We start from the raw sequence: 16,057 nt of genomic DNA on the forward strand, positions 1-16,057 counted from the left end.
AAACAGAGGACAGCTCACTAAAGTTTTTGGAAGGGAAGAAAACTGAACCCCCAAACTGTTCACTAGAGATTGCTGACGAGCAAGCCTCCTTCTTTCCTCCCCCAAACAGGGACGCCTCTTTGGTAAGACTTGTGCCTCCGACAAACGTCAGACGTTACCCAGGAAATATATTATTATTGAAAGCGCTTAATTGTTAGTTTGAGCTCATAGAAAAAAAGTTTGCAGCAGCAAGTGCATTTATCAACGGCAATTCCAAACCTGTTGTATCCGTCGCTTTACTAAATTCTTATTCTTTTTTACTTTGCAAAACTGACTCAGGGAAAGTCCTCAAACAAGGGGCTCTGGCAGGCAAACGCAAATTAAAAAAATAAGGAAGGGCCTTCCTTCCCTCCCCTTCACCTAACAAGGATGCATGGTTGTTCTGAGGTCTGTGGGTGCAACAGCATGCACAGAGTCATACACAAATGATGGCTTCAGCAGTATTTGCTGATTTTTTTCTAGTAATGCATGATAACATTGCTCAAATACTCTAATAAGGAAAAGACAAATCAAAAGAATATAAAACACACTTAACTTTAGCACTCATATTGAAATTATTCAGCTCAGGTTTTCTGAATGGCCCACTCTGATCTATCACCACTAGTAGCAATGAATAGTGGACACAAACTTTTCTGATCTCATGACCAAAAACGAAACAGCAAGGGAGGAAATCATGACCATTAAGGGAACAGACAGGATGATCTAATGTCACAGAACTATGGAAGTCAGAGCTGGAAAAGACGCGTGACTGATGGGATCAAACAAGGCAACATATCTGGGATCTTTATGTGCAGAGTGGGCCGTTTTGTGGCATCCTGCCCAACGCTGACTCTGCAAACGGAAGCTCTTCCCACTGTGCTCAATGCTGTCAAGTCTCAGCTTATGCAAAATACACGAGCTCCCTGGTAATACCCAGAGTAACCGGCTCCTGTGGGACAGGCTGTGTCATGGGCACACAACATACCTGAACCACTGCTGCACTGGCTGCCACACAAGATGCCTACAAGAGACATTTCTTGTGCTTTCCCTCTAAGCATAGGCCAGGTGCTCTACAGCTTCACTGGCATTTCTGGCTTATCCAAATTAGACTCTAATTTAAGGAGACACAAAAATAGTTTTAAACACTTAAGAGTTATGCATAGGCAGCATTAGAACTTTGGACACAGAGAGAATGGGTCTGGCTTCACACTCTTCTTGGGCAACCATGGACCCAAGATCAAAGGATCAGGACAGGCACATACACAGTGAAGCTACTCAAAGCAAAATGAAATGTTACTATCACGCTTGAATGACACTTTGGAGAAAATTAAAAGGAAACTGGGACTATGGCCAAAGGAACATTCCAGGAAGCTTCCTAGCAACATGGGGCACTAACTCTAACAGAACTCCAGAGGGATTTGGAGATGCTGGCAAAACAGCAGTACTGAAGGAAGTTTCTATGGAGAAAGAAAGAAGTCCCACACAGGAGCACAGGGCATTTAGCCATCTCTGGTTAGCTAGTACTCAAAATCACACAGTGCAAGGTGCCCTCTGTTACTACCTTCAACAACTTGTTATGTCTCTAATTTTACTGTTCAGGTTTGATCAGTCATCTCCCTCTGCTCTTTAGGAGAAGCTAAGCAAGCTAAGTACGACTCTCTCATGGCAGAATGACAGTGAATGCACATCACTGCATACATACTTGCAGAAGCAGATTTCCCCTAGTTACTGGAAGCTTTGCTTTTCCCTGGTCTAAAATATCCTTCCACAAAGGTCATGTAATTTTGTAATATCTACAAGTATGCTGTGCCATGAAGACTGTACAAAATTATTGCTGTAGTGAATCAGTGGTAGCCTGGAAGGACGATAGAGGGGTCACTGTTCTCCAACATCACGATGCGCATTCCTTAAAATGCAAGGGTTTTGTCCTCGAAACAATCTCATACAACAGCAGCAAAAAAGGGACTCTCAAATAAGCCCTGTCTATAAATGCACTTTAACTCTTCCATTTAGCACTTCCAAAGGTGCCTGTTTTCCATCTCTTTGGCTGCTAAACATTTCCTTTAGAAGCTTTGGGGAGCTGCTTCTTCCCTTCTTCATCAAATATTTACAGTGCAGAAGCAGCACAGATCCCAGGAGAACATGGAACATGATGCAGGGAGATGGCTTCATTAAACCTATAGGAAGTTTTTTCCTCTGTGATTGTGCTGAAACCCTGAATCTTTTGCCTTCCTCCTCCCCAGTGAAAAGTGTCTGCTTTGCCAACTTTCTCTAAATCTAAGGACACCAAGGATCCTCTGACAGACAACTTATTACTTTGAATATGGTCACCTCTGCTATCGAGCTAACCAAGTCATACCAAATCTTTGGTCTCGGCCATATTCTGCATGCCATAACACCTTGCAAAAGAATGCTAGAATAGATGCAGTTTAAAAAAAAAAGGGTGTTGTTTGCTTAAAAAAAATCTCCTCTTAATCTTTTTTTTTTTTCTTCCTAAATTGATTCCTCCGGCTTTGACGTAACCTGAGCAATATGTCTGAACACAGGACGTAAACAGGAAATTGTAAGAAAGAAAGGTTTGACAGAACCTTAACTAGGCCTTCATATTTCAATAATCATCTTTTTACATCCTTAGAGTTGCACCTGGTCATTCAGTTTTTGTGGCTCATTCATTTTTTCTCTGTATCTTGGCAGAGAGGCCAAGTCAACTTTTCAGCACCATTCATATATATGAATAAAAGTGAACAATTTTTATTTTGGCACTCTTAAAACACTTCTAAAAACAGCTTGAGGCTTTGACCCAATAAAACATGTGAATGAGTTCCAGATAAAGCTTCAGCTCAGAAAACATTTACTATGATAGGCATGCAGAGGACTACCCAGGCCCTCTGCTGCCTTCTAAGATGCAGTTTTATTTATTACATGGGCTACAAATAAGTGGATTCACTCCTAAAGGAGTCATTAATCATATAGAGGGTGGCTGACAGCTCTGAAGCATGGATTTTGCCAGAGCATGAAAGGATGAGATGCAGCAAATCCTCAAACTGCTGAGGTTTCACACTAGCACATTTAATGGAGCAACACTAACTGACTGTCCCTGCCCTAGAAGCACTCCCCGTACTAGTTCCACAGTGCTGCTGGTAGGACATTTACTGTGCTCTCAGCCAAAGCACTGAGCTTGCTGGTCAGCATCCTGCTCGAAACATGATTTATTGCAGCCACAGCAACTACATGTAGATGGACTGCAGCAAGTGTTTACTTTGGGTTGGCGTGGATGCCTAATTAACACTGCCAGTCAGACACCAAAATCTGAATGTTGAAAGAACAAATGGAATCAGTATTATTATTGCTATCAACCGAGGAAAAATAAAAGGGGATGGTTTTCTTAAAAGTGAACTTGATTAAAAGGGTGGCTGTTGATACCCCAGAAGGGCAAGCACCATGAACACCTGAGACATGTAGAGACTGCTGCTGCTTATACAGGAGTGAGAAAACATGAAGCGCTAGAAAATAGCACAGCAAGGAAGAAGCACCTCTGGTACTTACTGTTGTGGGAAGGGTAGAGGTTAGCTGCTTCACAAGAAAACAGTACTGCACTGGTGGCAGTGGGCTATACGCAACTAGAAGAATTTATTTTGTGATGTCTTCTTCATTATGAGGGTTGTTGAATATTGGTACAGGTTGCCCAGAGAGGTTGTGGAGTCTCCCTCCTTGGAGATAATCAAAACCCATCTGGACATGGTTCTGGGCAACCTGCTTGAGCTGACTCTGGTTCAGCAGGGGGGTTGGACCAGATGATCTTCAGAGGTTCCTTCCAACCCAAACTATTCTGCGATACAGAGAAGTTTCTACTAATGAGAGAAACAGCAGCAGCCTCTCCAGGCAGACCTTGAGTCAGAGCAGACTGCGAGGAATCTCTACTTCTCTGTGTCTGAGGAACAGGAGAACCCCCCAGATGCTGTGTCCCCTACAAACCTGTGCTTCATGAGCTCCATTTCATAGGATAATTCAAGCTGGAAGGGATTGCAGGAGGTCTCTCGTCCAAACCCTACTCAAAGCAAGGTCAGCTCTGAGGTCAAACCAGGTTGCTCAAGGTCTTGAAAAGCTCCAAGGACGGAGACTGCACAAGCTGCTCTACTAATTGACTGTCCTCATGGGGAAAAATTTCTCCTAATATCCAGTCTGGGCATAAATTGAAATGAGAGGTTACTGTTTCTCATCCTCCCACCACACACCACTGAACAGCCTGGCTCTGTCTTTCTTACAACCCTTCATACTTACCGGCAAGTTGTTATTAGGTCCCTGAAGCTGTCTCTCCTCCAGGCTGAACAACTCCAGTTCGTCAGCCCCTCTTCACAAGGCAAGTGCTCCAGCCCCCTGCCATCTTGGTGGCCTCCTGCTGTTTAGCAATGTCTTTCTTCTATTGGGGAAGTCCAAACCTGGGCACAGTACACTATAGGAGGTCTAACAAGTGGTGAGCACAGGGGGATAGTCACTTCCCTGGGATCGCCTAGCTATGCTACTGTTCATTCAACAGCAACCTGGGCTGTCTTTGTCTGCTGCCAGGGCAACTGCTTGCTCATGTTCAGCTTCTGTCCAACCAAGATTCGCAGAACCTTTCCAGCAGAGCTGCTCCCCAGCCAGGGAGTCTCCAGAGTGTATCGCTGCCAGAGGCTCTTCCTTCCCAGGGACAGGACTGGGCATTCACCCATTCCTCCAGCCTGTCCAGGTCTCTCTGGATGGCAGCCCAGACCTAGACTGTATGCATGCCCTGGTTCACCCCTATTTGGTGTCATCTGCAGATAGAGGAGCCAACAGAGTGTACTCTCATGTGTCATTGATAATGATGTCACACAGGACAGGTGCCAGGATCAACCTCTGTGGAATTCCATTTGTAACCAGTCTCCAGGTAGAACATGACCCATTAACCACAGCCCTCTGAATCTGACCATCCAATCAGTTATTTTTCCCATCCAGTCGTCCACCCACCCAAACCATAACACCTCAGCTTGGATACAAGAGTACTGTGGGAGACAGTATTGAAAGTGTGCTAAATTTCATGTAAATGAAGTCCACTGCTCTCCTCTTGTCCACAGATTTAGCCATTTTATCATAGAAGGCAATCAGGTTAGTGATACATGGTTTACCCATGATAAATCCATGCTGACTGATCTCAGTCACTTTCTCCTTCATGTGCCCAGAAATTTCCAGGGAGTGAAGTGAGGCTGACCAGCCTGCAGTTCTCCAGGTTGACATTCAGGCTTTTTCCTGAAGATGCATGCAATATTTGCCATTCTCCAGTGATTGGGGATCTCCTCCAATTTCTATGAATTTTCAAAGATGATAGAGAGCAGCCTTTGCTGCTCTGAAAGCAGAAGGACATCTGCCAGGTCTCCCATCAGCACCCTTGGGTGCAGCCTGTCTGGGTCCCATGGACTTGTATGTGTCAAGTTCTCCCAAAACATCTCTGACTCAATCCTCATTCATAGCTGGTAGTTCATCTCCTCCTTGAACTCTTTCATTAAGCACGGAATTGTTTTGCTATGGTTGCTCCATGGAAAGCAGAATATACAGAGCACTTTTGCAAGGCACTAGCCCCTGGAGAATAACTATCATCAACATATCAAGGTCAGTGAGTCAAGACTCACTACATCAGCTCCTGCAGGACATGCAGGAAATTTGCATGGAAAAATGGAAATCTGGACCAGCAATCAGTTGGTGAGAGAGGTGTATATACATAGCACAAGTGCTGTCTTCTGAGCTCTGCTTTCCAGATACAGAAGCATCAAGAGCACAAAGAACACAGAGCAGCCCTAAAGAGTACAAATAATTGAAAACGCATCTGTTCTCCAGGCACTCATGGGAGACCAAAAACAGTGTTTTTGGAAATAAACCTGTCACCTTTCCTCTCCTCATTCAGTAACAGTTCAGCTCGCTGAAAATGTGTTATTTGACTTAAAAAGCAGTCACAGAACTGTGACTCCTACCTCCTCCTTGGTAAAACTCAGACATAAAATGTTTGCGGCTGGCTTGTGAGATTGACCTGCTGAGGCTTTGTGAAAAGTCTGCCAGGATCTTTGCTCCTTCAGTTGTTGCAGTAGCTCGTCTCCCTGCAGTACCAGCAAAAGCAGCATTGAACTCTGAGCTAGCTACTGACAAGAGGTTTGTACATCAGGCAAAGAACACAGAGCAGAGCTAAGAATACAAACCCTTTGGCTCCTTACTGCTATAATGATTCTGCAGAAAGCACTAACATAAAAAATGGAAGAAAAAGAAACATTCTGAGCAGCATGGTGCAGACCAGAAGGTTTAGAGGGATTAGCAGCATCTGACCTTTGAGCTGCGGGATGGCTGCTGAGCTTATCGTTTTTAGCTTTCTGGCTGTCTCTATAAAGGCAGTAGCTATGCTCAGACTATTTCCTGTATGCAGTTTCTACAGGGTGGGCCCAGCATTGATAAACATAATGTATTCTGCCAGGACAGTTAAAAGCATATTATGCCCTGTCTAATGGGGAGAGTATCCACCTTGCAGCAAGATGCCTCAATAGACAGGGTCTTATCAGACCTAACCAATGTAGAGAGTGTAGGAGCACTGTTATCTTCAGCATCAGCATGCACAAGGCAAGATCTGAGAACTACTCATTCCTCAGAGAAGTAAGAACAGTCTAGTATGCTGTGACCATGCCATATGTACTATTAGCATTGTCTTAGAAGGAACATGCTTCCCCATGAAAGCTCCTCTTTACAGGTGGTGAGCTTCCCCACATCTCAGCATAGCCATGCCAGCATACTTCTGGAACACAGCCCTGGCCCAAGGAATGGGTGGCCCAAGGAAGGGGTTGTTCCTGCCTGAATTGGTGTTAGGCTGAACTACAGTCATCCAGATTTACTTTTCAGTGGGCAAAGAACATAGTGACGAGTTTTTCTCAAAATGAGTGACAAAAATGGCAGTACACGTGCCCTTCTCATGACACTGGTGGTCTCTTCGTTTCCATGGGCAATTCACACTGTCCTGCATGTAAAATAACACGTGCTGGGACCTGATTACTTGACATCCCCTCTCATTTAACACCCTTGTTTACCAGCAAGAGCCTCCTAGCTAATCATCACAAGCAGTATGTGGACCTGAACTGCCCTCAGGTACTAGGTGAACACTGATCTTCAACTGCAGAGATCCTCTCTTTCAGCCTTCAGCCAAAGCCAGCCTTAGAGCTTTCAATGAAGGAAGACATTTATTGGCTTTCAGCCACTTCCCTCTCCTCCTGTCAATCCATCTGCTAACATTTCAGACTGAGCAGATCTATATATAATGAGGTGGTTCATTTTATTTAAAAATGTTTCTGATTAAGAGTTCTGGTGCCTTGATGGCATCCACAATACTTAAAGGCTTTGTTTCATGATATATAAAGGAGGCACCATGGTTGCTCCTTGGAGAACACAAACCCAGGAACATAAAATATGCATCAAAAGGAAGCCAAGTTAGGACTGCCTTTCCAGACTCAGGACATTGTTTCTGTAGATACAAACAGCTATGGGAACAATTTTGTGCATGCCAATTAAGTTAGCGAGCACACTTATGGACCTGACTGCATCTGCACAAACTTTGGCCCTCAATTATCTATAGGTTTTAGCAGACATAAAAACTAGGTTGCAAATTTAAGCTCTGAAGTCCAGAATAAAACAGTGCTATATTTGCTGTCATCAATATAGTGCCTTTTCTCTCCAAGAGCCACATGTCATTTGTCACCCTTCAAAAATTACATTCACCCCACTTAGTCAAGACATTATCAGAAAATACACGTGCAAGAGTATGCTAGTGCAGTATGCTAGTGCCCACTCTATATGACAGCTTATTTAGCTTTGCTGTCTGCTTTCTCAGCTGCTACTTGGCTAATGCAACTACATACATGACAGCTAGAATTTCAGCTGTGGCCTCAATATGCCATCTTACTCACAGCTGGCTCTACCAGATCCAGCTGTGTTCAACCAAAAACCACCACTACATAAAAACAAAAACCAGACAAAAACCAAGAAGCAGTCAACTAAGATTGGAGCTGATAGCAAGTGCCAGCCATGACAATTAGCCACTGACGGGTTAAGAGCCAGTAGCAACTTGTGAATGCCCTGGACAGTAAGCAAGTAACAAAGATTTGCAAAAGTTCAGGGATGTGTGGTGGCTGAGGAAACAGCGAGGGTGAACCACAAGCTTATCTCTCAACTAAACTATGGGTCACTACAAGAAGAGTTTGAGAACTGCCAGCTAAGAGAAGCTGGGGGTGGGTGGGCAGGGAGTTGTTTGTTTTTAGGTTGTTGCTCTTCAATTATTGGTGTGACTGTCTTTGAAAGCCTTACTCAAAGTCCAGTGAATAGTAAAATTAAAAAAAAAAAAATCCATACTAAACACATACACACACTAACAGCAAAAATAAAACACACGCTAATYAAAAACAAAAAACAAAAAACAAAACACGATCATCTTCTCCTCGCTATGAGATCAGGTCAGTAGTAAAGTACAGAAACCAGGGCTCGTTCTTTGGCTTATGGAGCTCCTGTATGTCCTACAGGAAGGTATTCTGCTTTTTCAATTTGTTCAGTGACATTTTATTTAAAAATACAAAAAAAGTCTCATTTTTTGTTAAATCAAGGGAAAAGAGCTTGCTTGGACAGCAGCAATGGGAGGGCCTAGAGAGCTGGAGCTCAAGTGAAAGAGAACAAAACCTGAAATAAGAACATCTGGATTTCCCACCTTGAACTTCAGGCAAGTGTTACTAAATATCCCAAGGAGACCTCATACTGTACATATTTCATGGGCATGCCCTGTTACTGTAATTAATTCAGAAGTCCAGTATTAACAAAGTAACACCACTGCCACACAACAGTATTTGGACATTTCCTTAATAACCTGCTACTGCATGCTGTTGAAGACGGGATTCCGGGCTGGATGGCCCTTTGGTCTGATTCAGTATGGCAGTTCTTGTCTTAATGAGGGACGAGACCAGTCCCTTCTGGCCTTGTAACCTATGAAATATTTTCTGAAGATTGTTACAGAGAACATAAGCAAGGATGCTGTGCAATATTCCCAAGAGCACCTGAGGGCAATCCATAGTTAAAGCATGTTAATCAACCTATCTTCTCAACTAGACACCTTCTGGGGCTAGCGCAACTATTTGAATTGCTAACTGAGTGTGTACTCACCTGCTCCACATGGGGCTTCTTGGCAAAGGAGATCCTGGCTATGGAGTGAGAAGCTATAGACAACTCCTGTCCATTCACCTCCCCTTCCTCCACCTCCACAAGACCTAATAAGAAGCAAGGTCATAAACATTAGGCTACAAAGGTTAATTCACAATGTCACAAATATTAGGCTATGTAATTCTAGTGTAGGCCTTTATAGCCGACCATCACTCTCCCCGAACAACAGTTTTATTTGACCCAGCATATAATAGCTGCAAATCCATGAAACTTCAGAAACATAACACTTTTTGGAAAATCGAGCTAGACAGGCTTACTCATACAGAGTGGGATGAGTACCACAGTCAAATTGGCAGTTTTCCCTTCAGCATCTACTCTGTAGTTTTAGATCCCAATTTGTTTAACATCAACTGCGTTTTGAACTTCTTTTGCTTCTAATAATTTAGATGAAATTCTCTCTCATTCAATCCCTGTAAGCTGTATAACAAATATACCAAGGCCCTACTTCCAGACAGTGAGAGATTCTCCTAGTTTAGGAGCCAAGAAAGATCACCATGCTCAGGTTACTCTTCAGTCTTGTCAAAGGCACAGCAGGAGAGAAGCCACCACTTACAACGCTGCAGAGGCTCTTGGCAATGCCACAGCCTGGGCAGGCTCTCTAACAGAGAGCCCGAAGGAGACAACAAGGGGATTATATGAATCACACTGAACACTTCTGGATGGAGAGGTTGCAAAGAAGATTTAATGCCACCACTGTCCCACCTTGCGAGGGCCACAAGCTCTATACCGCACCATGGAATTAAATACATCGAGTTTTAACATCAGCAACATTTTAAATTTGATGTTAAGTCTGACCATGCTTAGAAGGAGCCAAATCTGGGCCAAATATGAGAATAGCAATAGAATAAGAAATCTAGACAGATGAGCTCATGAACCAAGGTATACACCTCTCTACTTCTACCACAGGGTCTACTGCAGTCAACTCATGCAAGCATTGGGAGCAGGCCATCCTATCTGTGCTTGTTCCTCCCAAAAAAAGACTAGGATACCATGAAGGCAATGAGAATGTCACCACCCACTTTCCATTTGCCATCATCAAGACTCCTGCCTCAGACCACAATTCTTGTTGCAAATTGTGGGTTTTTTTGGCTTACAAAGATATATCTGCAAATACCAACATAACATTTTAGAGAGGATACTCCCCCCCGCCAAGACTGTTGTGTCTTGCAGTATTTTGATTTTTGGTCCTTTCCTGTCACAAAAAGCTAGCAAGCCAAATCATCTGGGCAAGGGCATGTAACCAGTCCTGGAAACTCAGCGCTCTTGACATGAACTCATTAATATCAGGATGGGGATGCTGCTCTTTGATGCTGAAACCACAATTAAGATAAATGGAATGAAACTGTTAGAGAGGTCCAGTAATTTTCTCGAAAAGTCATGAAATGGCACAGTAGGATAAGGACCTCTGCCCTTTCCCAGAGATCCCAAGTTTAAGCCTTCAAGAATCTGTAGGATACTGGGTTACTACCTGTGTTCTGGGCACTGATGAAGGCCACCTTATTAGTGTCAGGTTTGAGGCGGATAAATCCACATTCTCGGTGCATTGGCTTCCTGGTGTCTGGATGGAAGGCATTGAACCTGAGGGAAAAGTCAGGATACAAAAACTGCTGTATGGCTGCACTGAAAACACAGCGTTTAGCCTGGTTTCATCTCAGAGAAAATGCTATTTTATTTAACCACATGATTGCCCACAGTACTTATATGAAGGGTAAAAGACTGAACAGCCTTCAAGGTTGGAAGATGTAAACATGTAAAAAAGTAGCTCCCTCATATGTACAGCTAGTTCTTATAGCTGGAATTAGTTGTTTAAATTCAGGTTTGAGATTTTCTCTAGCTCTTGAGCCTCTCTAACAGCTAGCTCAGAAATTACCCTGGGCAGTCTGACCTTTCACCAATGCTGCAGCCATGCTTTGTCCAAAATACTCCCTTCTCAAGGAAATATCTGGCATTACAATATCATCTTTATTCAGTTTTTAAACCTAGCAACTTGCTTTCCCAGGTATTCCTTCCTGCAGGCAGTAACAGAGCAGACTTCTTCCTTTCCCCTCAAAAAGAAAAAAATTCATCTCAGATGCTTACTTATTCTTCATCAGGTCTTACGGTTGTATGTTTAGTCACCCTTACCATGGATGATATACATTACACACAATCCTACATTGCATTAGTGTTATAACATTACTAACTCCACACAAGTATCTGGTAATTAAACAGCAGCTTAGACACACTAACAGCAGGCGAAATACCTACATACTCTAGTGGACTATTCTATTGGTAATTTATTTATTCTAGAATAATCCCTCTTTTCATACTATTTTTCATAAAATTTCCCACTCCACATCCTTTTGCAGGAAAGGAGAGGAGAGACAACCTCAGAGTTGCTGCTGCTGCTAATTCTATGCCCAGGACTCCCTAACACAACAGCAGTTTCTACATATGGCTCTGCTCTGCAATTCCAACATGTCTACTGGAAACAATTAACACCACCGCCCCTTGGTCTCAGTGACCTGCCCAGGGACTGGGTTCATACTATATAATCAGTCACCATCCAGTCACGAGCAGGGCAAATGTGGAACAGACCCAGGAAATGCTAAACTGAGGGGCTTGTCCAGTCGCTGCCATGTGGCGGGCTGGAACAGTTACTTATTGCAGAAACACTCAGACCTGCAAAGTCCAAAGAACAGTGTTTCCCATGTGAAGTAAGATACAATGAATCTTGCAAAGTCAACATTTCCTAACAGTCCAACAGCACAAGGTGTCCGATACACGGCACCTCTACACGCTGTATCAGAGCAGCACTGAACAGTTAGCTACCATGTCACTTCTCTTCCTCCAAATTTTTTTATTTCTCTAAGACAATCACTTTAATGTATGCAGCCAAAGCAGTTAATTATCTGCTTTCTACCCCAGTCTGTTAAAAATTTTATTTAATCGTTCTCATTTTTTTCCAAGACATATGGTGAAGACTGAGGGCCAAGTTTTAAATGGACAAACTTGGCAGCCACATCATAGCTGCTTCATTTACATCTTTAAGAGGGAGCTTGACAAAGCAGAATGGTAGTAGTCCTAGGGTAATACCATTACCTGAAGAATCATTTTTAATTAAACATTTACCACCAGCAACAGGAACAGCGTTTTCTCTAGCCTTAAGGACAGCACATCTTTCAGCTAACATATGCACACAGCGCACACCACATTAAAGTTGAAGAATCACAGATCTTTCAAAGACAGACACTGAATCTACTCAAACAATAGCTAGGCCCCTCTTTGGGATAGGGCCATTCTTGGCATTAATACTAGCACCCAGGTAATCTCCTCCTCCATACTAGCTGGGGGTCAGCCACATGGTGTGGCCATTATCTGCACTACTATGGTAGTGTGGGGGCTGCTTTATGATATGTGGCTACCACATCTAAACCCACTACCTCTGCCCACCGTCCAATGAGTCTTTTGTTTGCCCCCTGCAATTACTTCTCACTATGTAATCCTCAAAACTGGCAGGCCACGAGAATAGGACATGGTGCATTATGGTCATAGCTCTGATCCTGTACACTTTTGCTTCTGCAGTGACAGAGATGTGAACTCATTTTTGAAAAGCTCAAGCATGTGGAAGTGCACTGTACTTTCAGACTAGTGAATTTTCACTGATTGCAGGTGTGCAGCTCAGGACATGTTGCAACAGTGCTGAAACTTATCAGCAGTTTTAAAGAAAAATAAAAACTCAGGCCATCCAGCCAGATCTCATTACATCTTCACATCTGGTAGATGAAAACTTGAAAAGAAATGCAACCACCCAATCTCACTGGAGCCATACCTGCTCCAGTCCAAAAGCTGCTGCCAGCACAGACAAAGCTCTAGACTTACGAGAAGTTCAGCATGGGCTGCCCCACATGAGAGATGTGCACTTCTTCCAGGTACTGAAAGGGCTTCATTGTAGGGAAGGTGCCATCTCCTGGGGGATCTGAGAGCCAGGTGCCCAGCATCCAGGAGAGGGGCTCCATCACAGGATTCAGCTGGGGCGTCTCTGTAGAGAAAGAGGGAAGAATAACGAAAGAAAACACATGGATCTGTGCTCTCCAATTTGCTGTGAGCTGCTTACAGCTGGGTAGAGAAAGAACAAGAAACACCTCAGAAGCGGTCCAATGCATCAGCAATGTTCTTCCCCAGAGCAGTGTCAGATCCAACGTAAAAGGAACAGGCACGGAAAGTAGGTCTGTGTTCAAACTTGCTCTTGGCCTTACTAAAGCCAACATGGGGTACTCTTATAGATGGCTGTTTCTGACTCCTATCTGTAGCACTGATTTGAAGGGAAAACTCCCTCCCACCTACATGCAAGGAAGGAGAAGCCTGAAATCTCAGGGTAAAGAACTGAGCACTAAGTGATAGTTAAAGCTCTAATGCTGTGATCTGATTTTGCTCAAGCACTGAGCATGCACTGTTTCTATTAGTTTTGGAGACCAAGGAAATGAGTCATCACATCATTCTCAAAAGAAAACCAGGCTGCATATATATTCAAGACCAAAGTTTAGCTGTAATTTTTTGAAGGGTTAACAATGATTTATCTTCCTCCTTGCGCAAAGAGAGACAGGGACAGCTCAGAAGTTCCTTTGTGTAGGCTCTGGACTAAGGCTAAGTAAAACTAGTTAAAAGACTATGGTACATGCAGGTTAAAGCACAAACAGAAGAGAAAGCTATTTCCTTTAGTCATTACACTTATTAAGAAGCAATCAAGATATGCCTCGCGAAGTTAAAAGGCTCCTTCTTTAGTTAATCAACAGACAGCTTTGATAAGCAACATTTTGTATTTTGCTGTGATTTCAGAGGGTGTGACCTTAAAAAAACTAATCTGAGAAATTGAGACTGACAATTTAAAGTCATGTGAACAGCAAAGCAGATCCATTCTTAAGATGCAAGCAAGGAGAGGGATATGCCACCTGCACCATGTCAGGGAAGACCACTAAAAATAGAAATGAGGGTGTCCACTGCAAAATCAAGGTTAACCATGTTATGCAGATGAGTATAACTTAAATATACTTAAAGGATGTCCTCCTCCCTATCATATGCTAAATGACTTGCACTTACAGGCTGGGAAGGGGGGGAAGAAAGGTTGAAAGGGGATTGTTTTTCCACACCTAATGATATCATCTAGTAAAAGAATAAGCTACCTGTCTGGCTGGTCTAGAAGGCATGGACTCAGCTGCATGGAGAAATTATGACCTGAAAAGGTGATGCTGTGGGTAAAAATTTGCTTCATCAGTCTGAGTCCCATTCTGTTCTATCCCAAATCTCAGGCTGAAAAGACTAAGCAAGGAAGGAGAACAGGGAGCCCATATTTGGAATAACAAAGTAGGGAAACTGAAACTTTCTGCAGTAAAAGAGAATTGCCACTCTTGTTGTACGCTCTCCCACAGACAGCAAGTTTAAGTCAGAAACTCTGCTCGCATGTCAGAAAAATGCTGCTAATTACCTTTCATTAGCCTGAAGAGTTCTTCAAATGAAGCAACAAGGGAAAAGCATGAAATCTCACTATGAAACTGGTGAAAAATCTACAGCAGCAGAGCAACCCTTTTCAAAGGCCGTGCTGCCAGTCTGCGCATTTACCTCCATTTACCAAGGGGTTAAGAAGGGAGCTCTTAACATCTGTTCAACAATGTTCTGGACTGCATTTTATTGTTGTCTCTACTTACCTTCCACGTGCATTGCAAGCAACCTGAGCAACTGCACATTATTTTCTGGTGCTGCAAAGACCTTTATACAGTGATCACTGATATCCAAAGCCCAAAAGATTGCTACAGGAAACCCTGTACTTCTAGGCTGCTTTTTAAGAACCTCTTTTCCTTTCTACTTTCTTTTTGAGCACAGGCAATTTGGAGAGTAAGAAGAGTATCACTATTCTGCCCAACATGTATTTGTCTTTCACTTGCTACCCACATACCTCGCTTTCCCTTCTAAGTTTTCTGTAGGCCAAGAAGTCCCCACGGCAGGGAAGAACAAACCTTTGGAAAGGCTAGTAAAAGCTGCAGCATGGGCTGCTGCTGCCCTCTCCTGGGTCAAGAGAAAGCAACAAAGTTGAGGCCTGGCTCTTTTTCCCCACCTCAAACAGACTACTGCAAACTTGGATACTTTCTGTCACCAGAGAACTCTGTAACAAGGCACTTGATTTTCTGTTGCTTACCAACCTGGCAGCATTTCAGGAAGAAGTGTCAAAATGACAGACAAAAGAAATGACTTTACCGTAGAGTCACTTATAAGCCAAGAGAAACCAACTGACCATTTCCAATACCCAACACGACCCATTGTTTTGCTGTGCAGTGGGTAGAGCCTTGCAGGAGGTGCTTGAGCAGGTAAGCTCATCTCCCGTCTGAAGAGCTGGGTTTGTAGCCAACTGAAAAATGACAAAGAGACTGTATATTCTGAAGTCTACGGCATCTTGGCAAACACCACAGCCAATGGACAATTACTACTTCTCTAAACTACCTGGATGGCAGTGAAACCAACGTTTAGTTTGGATGTCACCTGGAAAAGCTGTGAGCAACAGAACTGCTGGTGGGGTTAAGGACACAGAATCACAGAATCACAGAATGGTTGAGGTTGGAAGGGACCTCTGGAGATCATCTAGTCCAACCCCCCTGCTCAAGCAGGGTCACCTAGAGCACATTGTACAGGATTGCATCCAGGCGGGTTTTGAATATCTCCAGAGAAGGAGACTCCACAACCTCTCTGGGCAACCTGTTCCAGTGCTCTGTCACCCTCACAGTGAAAAAGTTTTTCCTCATGTTCAGATGGAAGC

The 16,057-nt window shown here is 43.4% G+C and overlaps 1 protein-coding gene across 29 annotated transcripts in view; it reads right to left on the reverse strand.

Annotated features, from left to right (window-relative positions):
* THAP4 (THAP domain containing 4) overlaps positions 1–16,057 on the reverse strand; it is a 48,616-nt gene that overhangs the window by 19,391 nt on the left and 13,168 nt on the right. For 12 of the 29 annotated variants that reach the window (XM_026078512.1, XM_026078509.1, XM_026078530.1 and 9 more), the window contains exons 3-4: positions 13,132–13,291; positions 9,214–9,317 (exon numbers count right to left, since the gene is read on the reverse strand). In XM_026078512.1, coding sequence (XP_025934297.1) covers positions 9,214–9,317; positions 13,132–13,291 — 264 coding nt within the window. The other 17 variants (XM_026078519.1, XM_026078527.1, XM_026078517.1 and 14 more) reach the window with 10 other exon arrangements.

The sequence above is a fragment of the Apteryx rowi genome, unplaced genomic scaffold, assembly GCF_003343035.1.
Source record: "Apteryx rowi isolate R43461 unplaced genomic scaffold, aptRow1 scaffold_480, whole genome shotgun sequence".
In the NCBI taxonomy this organism is placed as follows: Eukaryota; Metazoa; Chordata; class Aves; order Apterygiformes; family Apterygidae; genus Apteryx; species Apteryx rowi.